General features: G+C 40.3%; 1 protein-coding gene across 1 annotated transcript in view; it reads right to left on the bottom strand.

The window, feature by feature from the left end:
• Positions 1-16,698, bottom strand: part of LOC140209897 (bridge-like lipid transfer protein family member 3A) — a 162,356-nt gene that overhangs the window by 8,289 nt on the left and 137,369 nt on the right. Inside the window, exons 16-18 of the mRNA XM_072278540.1 lie at positions 8,541-8,716; positions 7,331-7,481; positions 824-1,080 (exon numbers count right to left, since the gene is read on the bottom strand). Of these exons, the coding sequence (XP_072134641.1) occupies positions 824-1,080; positions 7,331-7,481; positions 8,541-8,716 (584 nt within the window). The remainder of the gene's footprint in view (positions 1-823; positions 1,081-7,330; positions 7,482-8,540; positions 8,717-16,698) is intronic.

Genomic DNA, 16,698 nt, shown 5'->3' with positions numbered 1-16,698 from the left:
GTCAATGGAAAACACTTTCATTTTTAGTCAAAACAGTTGGAGGGTAGTGGAAAAATAGGGGTTTAAGTACTGATGCTCAAAGATCACCAGTTTACAATCTCTTCACAAGAGTGAGTGTAATCCTTCTTCCAAATGTTTTGATCTTGGTCACAAGTCTACCAAGAAGCATCTTAATGAAGGCCTTTTCGAAAATCCAGCAATATCATGCCAGCATTACCCCTGTACACACATTTTTGATACTTTTCATCATCACCATCGTCATCATATGCTGTGTTGTATTACGCGGGCGATCGTGGTCTATGACCATAATTGTTCTTTGTAATTTTTTATGCATAAATGGTTTGCCATTGCCTTCTTCTGGGCAGTGTCTTTACAAGATGGGTGTCCCCATCCATTATCAATACAAAGAGATTGTCTGCTTGATGTCAATGGATGCAACCAGGACTTGTGATAGGCACCAACTGCTCATACAACTATCTATCACCTGCTCCTATGGCTGCATGTGACCCTGATCAGAGGAAGGGGGCGGAGAGAGCAACTAAGCCGGTGCTACATCTTGCCCAAGGGTGACCTACAGGCTAGTGGAGGGAAGGAGCACCTTACACCTTCTTTAGCAAAAATGCATCTCCACCCTGCCATCCAAGATATTTGATCATAGAATTTATACAGATTATTCTTGGTTTATATCAGTTTTGAGTATTGTACCTTTGAATTAAAATTTCATTTCTTTCTTTCACCTATAGCAACATTCAATTTTTAAATCTCTGGATGGTGCATTTCCTTTCCCAAAAATGTTCCTTGGTAATAACAAATCTTTTAATACCTTAAGTGTAATGTTGCAGTCGAAGAGTTCTATCTTCATTGGAATGACTTCTGGAATCATCTCATCCTCCAAGAAAGGACCCAAGTTTGTGAGTGAAGACATTGACAGCTCTGCACTGTAATTACTGATGTGAAAATGCAGAAAGCCATTCTTAACAGCAAGTGGAGAGTGAATGGATGAGTGTGGCCCTGAATCAAATCTCAAACGTACAGCAGGCTGTGCTCTGTCAGACTCCATTGGGCAAGCCTTCTGGAAGCCTGTTACAAAAAAAACCCCAGCAAAACAGTAAAATGATTTGATTTTTTTGAAGATTTCAAATGCAATACTATTTAAACAATATAACCATATTATAATTGTAAAGAAGTTTGCGAATAGAAATACAAACATCTCAACAAACAGCTGAGGAGAATGAAAGCATTATTGTTTTGAGGCTTGTAATGTTCAGTCTAATTAGATCTGTAAGTTTTACATTTACAATCAACTTGCATACTATATATAGCAATGGAAGTTCTTTTGATTGAGATCAACTGCACTTCTTTACACAGACATTTTTTTTTTAAAAGGAAGCAAAATATTTGCATCTGTCGAATGGTCCAAGAGACAAATTCAACAGTTTGTCCAGTTATATGCAATAGCACTTCAATTAAGTTTCAAATATGAAATAGAAATTTTAATTGCCTCAGGCAAATTACACAGCATGTTTAACAGTAACTACTTTTCAAATTTGTATTTTTGTTTCCTAAAGATGCCTACATCTCAAGGCATGGAATGGCAAATACTGTAGATTGCACTGTGTGTTAGGGAGGGGGTTAAGAGATTTTTACAAACTGAAATTATACCTGACAAAAATAGAAACCTGATTCTGACATGTCAATGACTTGTTAACAGCCTTTTCAACAAAGTTTGTTGATACAAAAGTGGATAGGAAAGTTGTGAGAGATGTACAGACAGTCTGCAAATGGATATAGATGATTTACAAGTAAAGCAAAAAGAGGTGAAGTGACAAACAATGAGAACTCAAGACTAATATTGAATTTGAATTGACTTTATTTCTTACATCCTTCACATACATGAGTAAAAATCTTTGTTACGTCTCCATCTAAATGTGCCAAGTGCAATCATAGTAATTTATAGCAATCATAGCATCTGATCACGGTGGTGGTGCGTATGCATCGTGAGGCTCAGTGTTATAATAAATAGAACAGTTAACGTAATATAGAGTACACTCAAGTCAGTGTGAGTTCATCATTCTGCTGGCCTGGTGGAAGAAGCTGTCCCAGAGCCTGTTGGTCCTGGCTCTTATGCTGCAGTACCACTTCCCAGTTGGTAGCAGCTGGAATAGATTGTGGTTGGGATGGCTTGGGTCCCCAATGATCCTTTTTACACACCTGTCCTTCCAAGGCAGCCAACTCTACATGACCCTCAGTTTACTCTGTTCAGTTTGTAATATCCTTAAATGACTCCTAATGTTTTTTAGAAATAAAAATATTACAATTATTGCCCCCTTTTTTCCATTCTACTTGTTAATCATCAAAAAAATTCAAAGAAAATTGTCAAATATGATTTCACTTTCACTATTATGATTTCATAATATTTTATTCCCAAATGTTCCATTATTACTCCTTTATAAACAGCCTCCAGTATTTTCCTAGTTAAGCCAACTGGCCTGTAGTCCCAGCAACACACACAAAATGCTGGAGGAACTCAGCAGGTCAGGCAGCATCTAAAAAGGCAATACGCGGAGAAAAAATGAGGTATGAAGGTAAACTAGCCAAGAATATAAAGGAGGATAGTAAAAGCTTCTTTAGATATGTGAAAAGGAAAAAAATATTTAAGACCAAAATTGGGCCCTTGAAGACAGAAGCGGGTGAGTTTATTATGGGGAACAAGGAAATGGCAGACGAGTTGAACAGGTACTTTGGATCTGTATTCACTAGGGAAGACACAAACAATCTCCCAGATGTAATAGAGGCCAAAAGGCCTAGGGTAATGGATGAATTGAAGGAAATTTATATTAGGCAGGAAATGGTGTTGGATAGGCTGTTGGGTCTGAAGGCTGATAAGTCCCTGGGACCTGATGGTCTGCATCCCAGGGTACTTAAGGAGGGGGCTTTAGAAATCGTGGACGCATTGGTAACCATTTTCCAATGTTCTATGGATTCAGGATCAGTTCCTGTGGATTGGAGGGTGGCTAATGTTGTCTCTTTATTCAAGAAGGGAGGAAGAGAGAAAGCAGGGAATTATAGACCGGTTAGCCTGATGTCAGTGGTGGGAAAGATGCTAGAGTCAATTATAAAAGATGAAATTACAACACATCTGGATAGTAGTAACAGGATTGGTCCAAGTCAGCATGGATTTATGAAGGGGAAATCATGCTTGACTAATCTTCTGGAATTTTTTGAGGATGTAACTATGAAAATGGACAAGGGAGAGCCAGTGGATGTAGTGTACCTGGACTTTCAGAAAGCCTTTGATAAAGTCCCACATAGGAGATTAGTGGGCAAAATTAGGGCACATGGTATTGGGGGCAGAGTACTGACATGGATTGAAAATTGGCTGGCTGACAGAAAGCAAAAAGTAGCGATTAATGGGTCCCTTTCGGAATGGCAGGCGGTGACAAGTGGGGTACCGCAGGGTTCAGTGCTGGGCCCGCAGCTGTTTACAATATATATTAATGATCTAGATGAGGGAATTAAAAGTAACATTAGCAAATTTGCCAATGACACAAAGCTGGGAGGCAGTGTGAAATGCGAGGAGGATGTTATGAGAATGCAGGGTGACTTGGACAGGCTGGGTGAGTGGGCAGATGCAGTTTAATGTGGATAAATGTGAGGTTATCAACTTTGGTGGTAAGAACGGGAAGGCAGATTATAATCTAAATGGAGTCCTTAGGAAAAGGGGAAGCACAACGAGATCTAGGTGTTCTTGTACATCAGTCACTGAAAGCAAGCATGCAAGTACAGCAGGCAGTGAAGAAAACTAATGGCATGCTGGTCTTCATAACAAGGGGAATTGAATATAAGAGCAAAGAGGTCCTTCTGCAGCTGTACAGGGCCCTGGTGAGACCACATCTGGAGTAATGTGTGCAGTTTTGGTCTCCAAATTTGAGGAAGGACATTCTTGCTATTGAGGGAGTGCAGCATAGGTTCGTAAGGTTAATTCCCAGGATGGCGGGACTGGCAAATGTCGAAAGATTGGAGCGACTGGGCTTGTATACTCTGGAATTTAGAAGGCTGAGAGGGGATCTTATTGAAACATATAAGATTATTAAGGGATTGGACACGTTGCAGGCAGGAAGCATGTTCCTGCTGATGGGTGAGTCCAGAACCAGAGGCCACAGTTTAAGAATTAGAGGTAGGCCATTTAGAATGGAGTTGAGGAAAAACTTTTTCACCCAGAGAGTGGTGGATATATGGAATGCTCTGCCCCAGAAGGCTGTGGAGGCCAAGTCTCTGGATGCTTTCAAGAAAGAGATGGATAGAGCTCTTAAAGATAGAGGAATCAAAGGTTATGGGGATAAGGCAGAAACTGGATACTGATTGTGGATGATCAGCCATGATCACAGTGAATGGCGGTGCTAGCTCGAAAGGCCAAATGGCCTACTCCTGCACCTATTGTCTATGGTAAAGAGCATAGTCGATGTTTTGAGCCGAGACCCTTCATCAGGACTGGAAAAAAAATGAGGAGGAGTCTCTTGTAAGTGATTGGTCTGTAGCCCCTGTTTTTTTCCTTTTTCTTTTCTAGAATAAGTGTTACATTTGCATTCTTCCCCAAATTGTGGAACTTGTGCATGATTTTGGTTTTCATTATCTCTTACAGAACTTTTGAATGTTGACAAATCCTATCAGGTCCAAGGAGCTTTTCACCCTTCAGTCTTTCACATTTCCCACGGCAGTTTCCCCAGTGTTACTCATTGTTTTAAGTTCTTTACTTTCTTTTGTCTCTTAAATAATGTTTTGGCATGACCTTGCTGTTAATTCAATGTTTGGTCAATTTTGTTACATATACTTCAGAGATTCTTAAAATCTGATTTTATACTTCTTGCGAGTTTACATGTTATATTTGCTAATGAGTTATTAACTTTTGTGAAGTAATCCTTTCCTGGTTTTTGTAATACTCTCAATCCTCACAAATACTTTCAATCCTGTTATTATTCTCCCCTAAAGAATCTTTTACAGCAAGATTACCAATTAATTCAGTCTCATTACACATGACCATATCTAAACTAACTTATACAGTGCCTATAAAATGTTTTCATGTTTTATTGTTTTACAACATTGAATCACAGTGGATTTAATTTGGCTTTTTTGACACTGATCAACAGAAAAAGTGAAAACAGATCTTTACAAATCAATTACAAACATAAAGCACAAAATTATTGATTGCACTAGTATTTAACCCCCATTAATATGACACTGGTGCAGCCAATTGGTTTTAGAAATCACATATTAGTTAAATGGAGATCTGTTTTTGGAGACCTGTGTGCCGTCAAGGCATTTCAACTGATTGTAGTAAAAATACACCTGTATCTGGAAGGTCCAACTGCTGGCGAGTCAGTATCCTGGCAAAAACTACACCATAAAATAAAAGAACACTCCAAGCAACTCTGCAAAAGGTTATTGAAAAGCACAAGTCAGGAGATAGACACAAGAAAATTTCAAAGTCGCTGAATAGCTGTTGCAGTACAGTTAAGTCAATCATCAGGAAATGTAAAGAAATATGGCACAGCTGTAAATCTGCCTAGAGCAGGCTGTCCTTAAAAACTGAGTGAATGTGCAAGAAAGGGACCAGTGAGAGAGGCCACCAAGAGACCTTTGACAACTATGAAGGAGTTACAAGCTTCAGTGGCTGAGATGGGAGAGACTGCGCATCCAACAACTGTTGCCCGGGTGCTTCACCAGTCACATCTTTAAGGGAGAGTAGCAAAGAGAAAGCCACTGTTGAAAAAAAAAATCATGAAATCTCAGCTAAAGTTTGCCAGAAGGCATATGGGAGACCATGAAGTCAGCTGGAAGAGGTTTTGTGGTCTGATGAAACCAAAATTGAGCTTTTTGGTCTTCAGAATAAATGCTATATTTAGTGTAAGCCAAACTCCACACATCAAGACATACTATCCCTACCATGAAGCGTGATGGTGGTGCATCATGCTGTGGGGATGATTCACTACATCAGACCCTGGAAGGCTTGTGAAGGCAGAGGGCAAAATGAATGCAGCAAAATACAGGGAAATACTGGAGGAAAACCTGATGCAGTCTGCAAGAGAACTGCGACTTGGGAGATTTGTTTTCCAGCAAGACAATGACCACAAGCATAAAGCCAAACCTATGCAGGAATGGCTTAAAAACAACAAAGTTAATGTCCTGGAGAGGCCAGGTCAGAGTGCAGACCTCAGTCCAATTGAGAATTTGTGGTTGGTCTTGAAAAGGGCTGTTCGCTCATGATCCCTAAGTAATCTGACAGAGTTTGAGCAGTTTTGTAAAGAAGAATGGGAAAAAATTGCAGTGTCCAGATGTGCAAAGCTGATAGAGACCTATCCACACAGACTCAAGGCTTAATTGCTGCCAAAGGTGCATCTACTAAATACTGAAGAGGGTGAATACTGATTATTTGGTGTTTTATATTCATAATTAATTTAGATCACCTTGTAGAAATCTGTTTTCACTTTGACATGAAAGACTTTTTCTGTTGATCAGTGTAAAAAAAAAGCCAAGTTAAATCCACCGTGATTCAATGTTGTAAAACAATAAAACGTGAAAACATCCAACCGGATGAATACTTTTCATAGACACTGTATACTGGCTTGAACAGCATTGTATTTCCCCTGGGAGACAGTCTCCATTAGATTTCATTCCCTTGTACTCCAAACGATCTTAGCCAATTAGATTTGCACTCAGTATTCCGCAGCCAGGATGTTTTCTGTGGTAATTAAGCTAGTGACTCATTTATTTTGAGCTCAATGCTAGAATGCTTCCCTAATGTAACCATTATTCCCTTTTCAATAATTTCCATTTGGAGAAGCATGATTAAAATTCTTTCGAGCTGTTTCCCTACCAGACCAACTTCCTTACTTTTAATATGACTGAAAACCCCTTCAAGGAGGACAGGTCTCTTTTATAATTTTTCTCATTTTAGTTCATTTTCTATTGGCATTAAAATCTCAAAAGTTGAGGATTTTAAAAGATTTTTTAAAGACTTAAGCATCCCTGTTTTGAATCATAAAGAAGAAAGGAGTTTTCATAAGTCAAGAGATCACAGAACTTGTGAAAAAAGGTTTAATAATTAATGATCTCCTTTTAATTGGTACGTGCTGTTTGTTATTTCCTCAGACACAAGTTACAATGCTCCATGACCCTGTGGTTCAACAGGGGAACAAGAAAAATCTAAAAATGCCATTTTTTGGTGTGGCTCACAAATGTTGTACCTGCGGGAAAGAGCTTTAACCAAACTGTAACAGAACAATTTGCAGTAAAACCACTAATTACATTGCAAATAAGAACCTTTTCTCACCAGTTGCATGGCTGCTCAGAAACTTCTGCACGTCCATGTTACCCAAATGATCAGGAATTACTTCCTTCACCTGGACACCGACAGCTACATCATCACCTCTTACACCAATCTCACAGTTCACATCAAGTATTTGCAGTAACAGCACCGAAGCCTGGGAAACAAAGCAGAAACTTACATTTCAACACTGCAAAGTAAACATCAGAATTATGCAGCAATAATTCATCCAGCAGCACAAGAAATTTCCTTGTCAATGGGTACTAGGTTTGCTGCCATGGAGCTAGGAACAGAAAATTCTGGATAGGAAGTTGCAAATTAACCAATCTTCATTATAAAAATTACCCATCTGTTTTTAAAGAGTCAGACAACACAGAAAAAAAACCCTTTCGCCTAACTGGTCTATGCCAACCAATATACCCATCCAAGCTTGTCCTATTTGGTCCATAACCTTCTACTTTATCTTTGTACCTGTCCAACCTTCTTTTTAAAGTTGTTATTGTACCTGCCTCAACCACTTTCTCTGGTAGCTTATTCCAACCTATATATCACCCTCTGTGCAAACCAAAAATCTGCCCCTCAAGTTCCTATTACATCTCTCCCCCTCACCTTAAACCTATGCCCTTTAGTTCTTGATTCCCCAACCACAGCTTCATTCACCCTGTCTGTATTCCTCATGATTTTATACTCCTCTATTAGATCACCTCTCAGGGACTGAAGCCCCAAGGAAAAACATCCTTGCCTATCCAAACTCTCCCTGTGACTCAGTTTGTGAATCCAGGCAACATCCATGTTAATCTCTCTGCACTCTTGCTGAATAACATCTAATAACACTTAATAACATCTTTCCTATAACAATATTTTCCCCAATACGGCCCCAAATGCATCTTGCCCACCACGACCTCCCAACATCTATTTAAAAATTGTCAAACATCAGTTCTTTTGCCCCTTCATGCCAATTTACAAAGTTTATTGGATGACAGGATGAAATGCTCCAAATCACACAGATCTCTTCACCACTTTGCATTCAAAAGTTGCAGTAGGAAGGCATGAAACAAATGAATGTCAACATGTATTTTCACATTTCCGTACTTAAATCTAGTAAATTTTTTTAATATCAGCAAATTTAAAGATAATTAGTTTGGCCACCAAGAAAAAAAAAACTGTACGAGAAACACCAACTGCAAAAGCTGAAGTTGTGAATAAAGATCTTTACCTGTTCTGCATTGGAATCATCCTCAGTTGGTGTCAGGGAGTTGGTGATTGTAGACTGTTTGTGAAATCCCTCTCCTCTGTGCCCTCCATCTGCACCTTCTGGAAGACTCTGATTGCTGCTCATTGTTGGTATCTGATCTATGCTGGTGTTCGGGAGAGGGGATTCCTGCCCCGATTCTAAGAATTATATGCTTAGAAGTCAACATAAAAGCTACTGAAGTGACTTAATATGTTAAACATATTTTGACTGAAAATAAAGAGCACAATCATCAACTTTGAGACATCTAGCAACTGTATTTTTCTCCCCCTCATGGTGACTCGCAGTATTAAAGTGTGCCATTCTGAAGACATCAACTGGATTGAATAAACTAGTCATGAATGCTCATGGTCTCTATAACATATGCAAACATTTTAATTAACCGAGTGAATTAAAACACTTCACAAACAAATTAATGCAGCTCCTCATCATGGCAGTTACAAAACAAAAATGAAGGAACAATTAATCATTTTTTAAACCTGAGGACAATATTTTTGGCATCATTATCAGTTGGGAGGGGCCCAAATATTTGGAAATCTTTGAGTCAGGTTTTGATCGTCTCTCTTTGGAATTTCAAGCAGTGTTTCACCTCGTGGGATTAGAAATTTTCAAGGTATGATTCTGAAAATAAAATTAACCATGAGGTTCTTCATCACATTTATAAAACCTTTGAAACAAGCTTTAGATTTATCTTTAAAGTAAAGTTTAGCATAAGTGACACTTACAGATCAAAGAGGTTCTGGATGAGTCTATGCTATTTACTAAAGTGAGGCCAGGATGTGGTGTAGATTGTACAATTATAGGGCTTTTATTGATTATGTGGCTTTAAATGATCTTTTTGTGCAGCTCCAAAGACTTATAACAAGTTCTGAGGTCAGTGCTATCAACTCCTGTTATGTGGTTCCAAGCAGGGATAAAGTTTCATCCTGCTTGGCACTGGAAGCAGTTAACAAAAATTCAGAAAATCGCTGGGGAATTGATAAGTGTTTCAACGAAATCACAAAGAAGTAACTGAAGCACAAAGAGTTAAGGCACTGGAAAAGCAAAGGGGTTCATCTCAAATTACAATTTTTCAGTACATTAACAAATTATAGGTCAATAGCTTTATATGTGTGCATCCAAAATGTAGGTACATTAAAATATGTGATTTAAATGTCCATATCTGTGTGCAGTGCATAAAGAAATAAAACTATTGCAAGGACATTATGATGAAGTTGAACAAAATTTTCTAGTTACAGAAAAAATACATCTATACAAATTATACTTGCAAAGGAACTGCAGCAATAATTGAAAAGTTTCGGCATTCAAATAATCATTAACATTAAATAATAATTTCAATATGTTCTTTTGCATATTTATTACTATTTATTACTCATACATTCAGAGAAAACATCTCAATTTCAAGCAGCCTATTGACCTGTATAATTAATTAGGTCACAAAATCAACGTTGATGACAGTAATTGAGACAAAAACAGAAAAGTGATTTTCGGCCCACCAAGTCCGCAATGGCTACAACCATCAATTTATGATTACAGTGGATTAATTCCTTCTTTATTCTCTCCAGATTCTATCACAAGGAGCAATTTACAGTGACCTGTCAACCCACACACCCGCGTGTTTTGGGTGTGAAAGGAAACCAGAGAGCACCAAGAGAACCCATGCAGTCACATGGGAAACACAATGTACTAAGAGTTTCAGTGTGTGCCACTCCAAGGTATTTCCACAGCAGACAAGGTTTTGGTCAAGATTATTGGTCATCATAAAGACTTGAATTCAAAGGGAAATGGATGAAAGGTGAAGAATGAGGCTCTGGAAGTTTGTCACAACAGCAGCAACTGCAAGCTGACTCAGTTACACCACAAAGTTTCATCAACTCAGCAGAAGAATGAAGACACAGCAGCTCAGTCTAATATCGTTCAAAAAGCACAGTCTTGATGCAAAGAATTGTCCAGGAATTTGGAAACCAAAATTGAAAGTAGCCCCAGCACTCATTTTTAAAAAAAATCAAAGTTGAAGTTGACAATTCTTAGAATAGTTCTTATATACAGTGTGGTGTTTCAGGGTTCTTTGACCTGAAGGTATTTGACCTGAAACCTCAGTTGGTTTTTCTTTTGACAAGTGCTGAGTGATGCTAGTAATTTTCTGTTTTAAAGATTTCCAAAATCTGCAGTTTTATTTATCTTAACACTTGGAGACACCTGAATTTACTTAAGTGAATAAAAATGATCAAGTTTAACAATTTTAGAACTCAAAAAACAAGGAAGAGCCATTTACAATTTTTATTAGACAAGTTGAAGGCTGCAACCACTGTTGCAATCAAGAATGTCGGAGCATTATTCAAACAGCACATGAGAATGGAAGCAGACACAAGCCACCAGGCCCCTCAAGCTTGCCTCCGCAATTCAATCCAAGCATGACTAATGCACCTCAACTCCCAAATCCTCCTCTGTAACAAATCGCCATTGTCCTAAATTCCCTCATCTTTCAAACCTCTGTAACTGCACTTTAAAGGTCCATCCGAGGTATAAAATTCCTAAGATTGACTAGCCCAGTTTTTTAAAAACTGGCCCTTGAAATTCCCCTATTTAGACTCTTCAACTGGGGTAAATGAGACAGCCGACAGAGGAGAGGTTGACACCCTGACACAGTAGTGCCAGGATAACAACCTCTCCCTTGATGTCCAAAAAACAAAAAGCTGATTGTGGATTACAGTAGGAATGGAGACAGGCTTGGCCTGATCAACATCAATGGGTCTGCAGTTGAGAGGGTGAGTAGTTTCAAGTTCCTCCATATATACGTCACCGAAGATCTCACCTGACTGTACATACTGGTTTTGTGGCAAACAAAGCACAACTGTCTCTTCCACTTCAAGCAGCTGAAGAAGTTTGGCATGTGCCCCCAAATCCTCAAAACCTTCTACAGGGGCACCATCGAGAGCAAACTGACTGGCTGTATCACCGCCTGGTACGAGAACTGCACCAACCTTGATCGTGGGGCACTGCAGAGAATGATATGGACATCCCAGTGCATCTGTGGATGTGAACTTGCCTCCATTGAGGACATTTATAGCAGCAGGTGGAGAACGAAGGCCTGGAAGATCATCGGGGATATCAGTCACCCCAACCATAAACTGTCTCAGCTGCTTCCGTCTGGCAAACGGTACCGCAGCATTAAAGCCAGAACCAACAGGCTACACAACAGCTTCTTCCTACGAGCCATTAGACTTATAAATTCACATGTTTGTACAAGGCAACGGAGTCATAATGCAAAGATTTTTACTCCCTCACATTGTGGGATGGATGTAAAATTTAAATAAATTCTGAATTCTAATTCTAAACATTTCTATATCTATCAAGTTATGCCATCTTAGGAACATAGATTGAGCTCTGAACCACATATCCTTGGTGTTTTGCTTATTTCCACCTCTGCAACATCATCTCCCCCTGCCCTGCCTCATCTTTGCTCTTGCCACTTTTCATTTTGTATTTTCAGAAACACCCCTGGCCATCTTTCTACTTTCAAATATCTCAAGCCTCACTACCCTTTCCACCATAAGCTTCCATCATCCATTTCTCTAAAATGGTGCCTGATTAAGCAAATTTGATCTTAAAAATTGTCATTTAAGATTTCAAACCCATCTATTTTCATGCCCTGGTTTAGTTTCTCAATGCCAGTAATCCTTGCAGATTCTTGACCTCCTTTCATTCTGCTCTCATTCATTCCCCATGTGCAGTCACTTCATGAAAGACAGGCAAACCTTCAAACGAGAAGGCTCTACAATTCTCTGCATAAACCCATCTGATGTCCTACCTTGACAAGACTTATGTTCTTTTGCCCAATAATCTCAACTGAGTTGGTGGAAAGCATTCACGACAATGCTGTGATGTACTTAGGGGTGTTTTTGACACATTACAAGTTGTTATATCGTTATTGGTATTTGTTGTTGAGATTATCGTTGACCTAGGCACTCTTGGTTGTAGATTTTCTTATGAAATTATAATAAGTAAATATTAATATTAGCACTCAGAAATTAATTAGCACCATTTACCAGTCCAATGTTGCACCTTGGACTGTTCTCAATTAAACAATGAACTGGAAGGCCCAGTCCAAACTCACCAACATAAGACTTCGGAGTAGAATCAAGCCATTCAGCTGCTCCGCCATTCCATCATGACTGATTAATAATATCTTTCAACCCCATTCTCCTGCCTTCTCCCCATAACCTTTGACACCCTTACTAATCAAGAACCAATTAGGCTCTGCTTTGAATATATCCAATGACTTGGCTTCCACTGTCATATGTGGCAATGAATTCCAGATTCACCACCCTCTGGCTAAAGAAACTCCTCCTCTTCTCTGTTCTGGATGGACATCACTCTGTTCTGAGGTTGTGCTCAGAAGTCTGGTCCAAGACTCTCTCATCGTAAGAACCAGCCTTTCCCCATCTATTCAATTCCTCCGCCTCTGCCGCATCTGCTCTCAGGATGAGGCTTTTTATTCCAGGACGAAGGAGATGTCTTCTTTTTTTTAAAGAAAGGGGCTTCCCTTCCTCCACCATCAACTCTGGTCTCAAACGCATCTCTCCCATTTCACGCACATCTGCTCTTACCCCATCCTCCCGCCACCCCACTAGGGATAGGGTTCCCCTTGTCCTCACTACTCCACCAGCCTCCAGGTCCAACATATAATTCTCCGTAACTTCTGTCACCTCCAACGGGATCCCACCACTAAGCACATCTTTCCCTCCCCGCCTTTCTGCTTTCCGCAGAGATCGCTCCCTACGCGATTCCCTTGTCCATTCGTCTCCCCCATCCCTTCCCACCAATCTCCCTCCCAGCACTTATCCTTGTAAGTGGAACAAGTGCTACACCTGCCCTTACACTTCCTCCCTCACCAGCATTCAGAGCCCCAGACAGTCCTTCCAGGTGAGGCGACACTTCACCTGTGAATCGGCTGGTGTGATGTACTGTGTCCGGTGCTCCCGATGTGGCCTTCCATATATTGGCGAGACCTGACGCAGACTGGGAGATCGTTTTGCTGAACACCTACGCTCTGTCCACCAGAGAAAGCAGGATCTCCCAGTGGCCACACATTTTGATTCCATGTCTCATTCCCATTCTGATATGTCAATCCACGGCCTCCTCTACTGTCAAGATGAAGCCACACTCAGGTTGGAGGAACTACTCCTTATATTCCATCTGGGTAGCCTCCAACCTGATAGCATCAACACTGACTTCTCTAACTTCCGTTAATGCTCCTCTTCCCCTTCTTACCCCATCCCTTATTTATTATTCCCCCCCCCCTTTTTTCTCTCTGTCCCTCTCACAATCACTCCTTGCCTACTCTCCATCTTCCTCTGGGCTCCCCTCCCCCTTTCTTTCTCCCGAGGCCTCCTATCCCATGATCCTCCCCTTTCTCCAGCCTTGTATCCCTTTTGCCAATTAACTTTCCAGCTCTTAGCTACATCCCTCCCCCTCCTGTCTTCTCCTATCATTTCGGATCTCCCCTCCCCCTTTCAAATCTCTTCTTTCAGTTAGTCCTGACGAAGAGTCTTCCTATACATGCTGCCTGGCTTGCTGAGTTCCACCAGCATTTTGTGTGTGTTGCTTGAATTTCCAGCATCTGCAGTTTTTCTTGTGTTTGCGCTTTCAATATTTGATATGTTTCAATGAGATCCACCCTCAGTCTTCTAAACTTCAGTGAGTACAGGCCCAGAGCCATCAAACACTCCTCATACATTAACCCTTTCATTCTCAGAGTAGTTGTTGTGAACTTACTTTGGACCCTCTCCAATGCCAGCACATCTTTTCTGAGACAGGGGGCCTAAAATTGCCAAGTGCGGTCTGACCGATGCCTTATAAAATCTCAGCATTTTGTCCTTGCTTTTATATTCTAGTCCTCTCAAAATGGATTCTAACAGTGCATTTGCCTATCTTACCACCAATTCAACCTGCAAGTTGATCGTTAGGGAATCCTGCACAAGAGCTCCCAAGTCTCTTTGCACCTCTGATTTTTGAATTTTCTCTCCATTTCGAAAATAGTCCATGCCTTTTTTCCTTCTGCTAAAGTGCATGATCGTGCACTTCCCGAAACTACATTCCATCAGCCACTTCTTTATTTATTCTCCCAATCTGTCTGTCCTTCCAGAGACTCACTGTTTCATCACCAGATGCCCCTCACCTACCTTTGTATCACCTGCGAACACCACCAGTCACTGGCAGCCAAACAGAAAAAGCTCCATTTAGTTCCACTCTTTGCCTTCTGCCACTCAGCCAATTTTCATTCCATGCTAGGATCTTTCCTGTGATACCATTGAGTCTTAATTTGTTAAACAGCCTCATGTGAGGCACCTTGTCAAAGGCGTTCTGAAAGTCCAAGTAAACAACATCTACTGGTAGTCAATCTGCTTGTTACTTCCTCAAAGAATTCAATTAGATATGTCTGGCAAGACTTCCCCTTAAGAAAATTATGCTGTTCTTGGCCTACAATATCATGTGCCTCCAAGTAACCCGAAACCTCATCCGTAGTAATGGACTCCAACATCAATGAAGTCAGACTACTTAGCCTATAATTTCTTTTTTTCTGCTTTCCTCCCTTCTGAAAGAGTGGAGTGACACTTGTAGTTTTCCAATGCTCTGGAACAATTCCAGAATATAGTGATTCTCAAAAGATGATTATTAATGCCTCCACAATTTCTTCAGCTATCTCTTTCAGAACCCTGGGGTGCAGTTCATCCAGTCCAGGTGACTTCCGGTGACGCTTTTACACCTTGTCTAATGGGCTAGATTCAAACATGATAAAAGAACTTGTATCACTGCCACAATGGACATGGTATTGGGGAGAAACTAAAAGCACTGAAGTCTGTCATGAGCAAGATGGACTCTAAAATCAAGGAAGAAATAATCATCATTTACAAAAAGCTTAATATAGTTAAACCTTCAACAGTTTTATGAAAGGTAAATGACATTTTATACTCATGTTTGCTTGAGTTTTTCAGGGACATAAAAAGCAGAGTCAATGGGCGGGGGGGGGGGGGGAACCTGCATACAAACTGCACTTGGATTTAGTCAAAGTGTTAAACAAGGTGTTACACAGAAGGCTGCAGCACAAGAGCTCAAAAATGGTCAGGGCATGAAGGGATACCGGGAGAAGGCAGGAGACTGGGCTGATCAGCCATGTTGAAATGGCAGAGCAGACTCGATGGCCCAACAGGCCTAATTCTGTTCCTATATCTTACGATCTTATTAAGAGAAATACTTGCATGGATTGAAGACTGATTATCACAAAGATGACAGAAGTCAGAATAAATGAGTCTTTATCAGGCTGGAAGGATGTAACCACTGGAGGCCTCCGAAGATTAGTTCCTGCTCTCAATTATTTACAATTTATATTAATGACCTGAAAGGGGGTGTTGGAGGGAAGGTGTCCTGGTGAGGCAGTAATAGGAAAATAGGTGGGAGGTCATGTTATGATGCAGATATTTGGTCGCCGGTTGATTGAGTGGACAAATAACTTATGCATGTGTGAGTGAATCCCAGAATATGAGTGGGCAAGTGCTACAAGTGGTTTGGAAGGCAAATGGCATATTGAAGGTTTGGGTTGAGAAATAGGTAAATATTGTTACAAATGTCCAAGTTCAGACCACACCTGGAGTACTGTGCATTTTTGGTACTTTTATTTGAAAAATAAACCTTCATTGGTTTGGATGCAACTCACAAGAGATTCACTAGGCTAATGACTGGATTGAGAGGGTTGTGTTATCACAAGCAGCCTATATACATACAGAATGGTCAGAATCGTTTTGTGAGACAAAATTGCTGTAAATGACAATAAATAAATAAAGAGGTGGTAATGAGGTAGAGTTCAGGGACCACTCGGAAACGTGATGGCAGAGGGAAAGAAGCTTAACCTATCATGTTGAATGTGGGTCTTCAGGATTCTGTACCTCCTCCCCAGTGATAGTAATGCAGGCAGCACATGTTCCGGATAGTGAAGGTCCTTAACATTTTTAAAGACACTGACACTTGAAAATTTCCTTGCAGGTTGGAATGTTGGTGGCTGTTATGAAGCTGGCTGAGTTGACGACCCTTTGCAGCCGCTTTCCATGTGCTGCGCCCATGT

Source organism: Mobula birostris, chromosome 14 (assembly GCF_030028105.1).
Source record: "Mobula birostris isolate sMobBir1 chromosome 14, sMobBir1.hap1, whole genome shotgun sequence".
Lineage (NCBI taxonomy): Eukaryota > Metazoa > Chordata > Chondrichthyes > Myliobatiformes > Myliobatidae > Mobula > Mobula birostris.
This window is presented reverse-complemented; position numbering and strand designations above follow the sequence as displayed.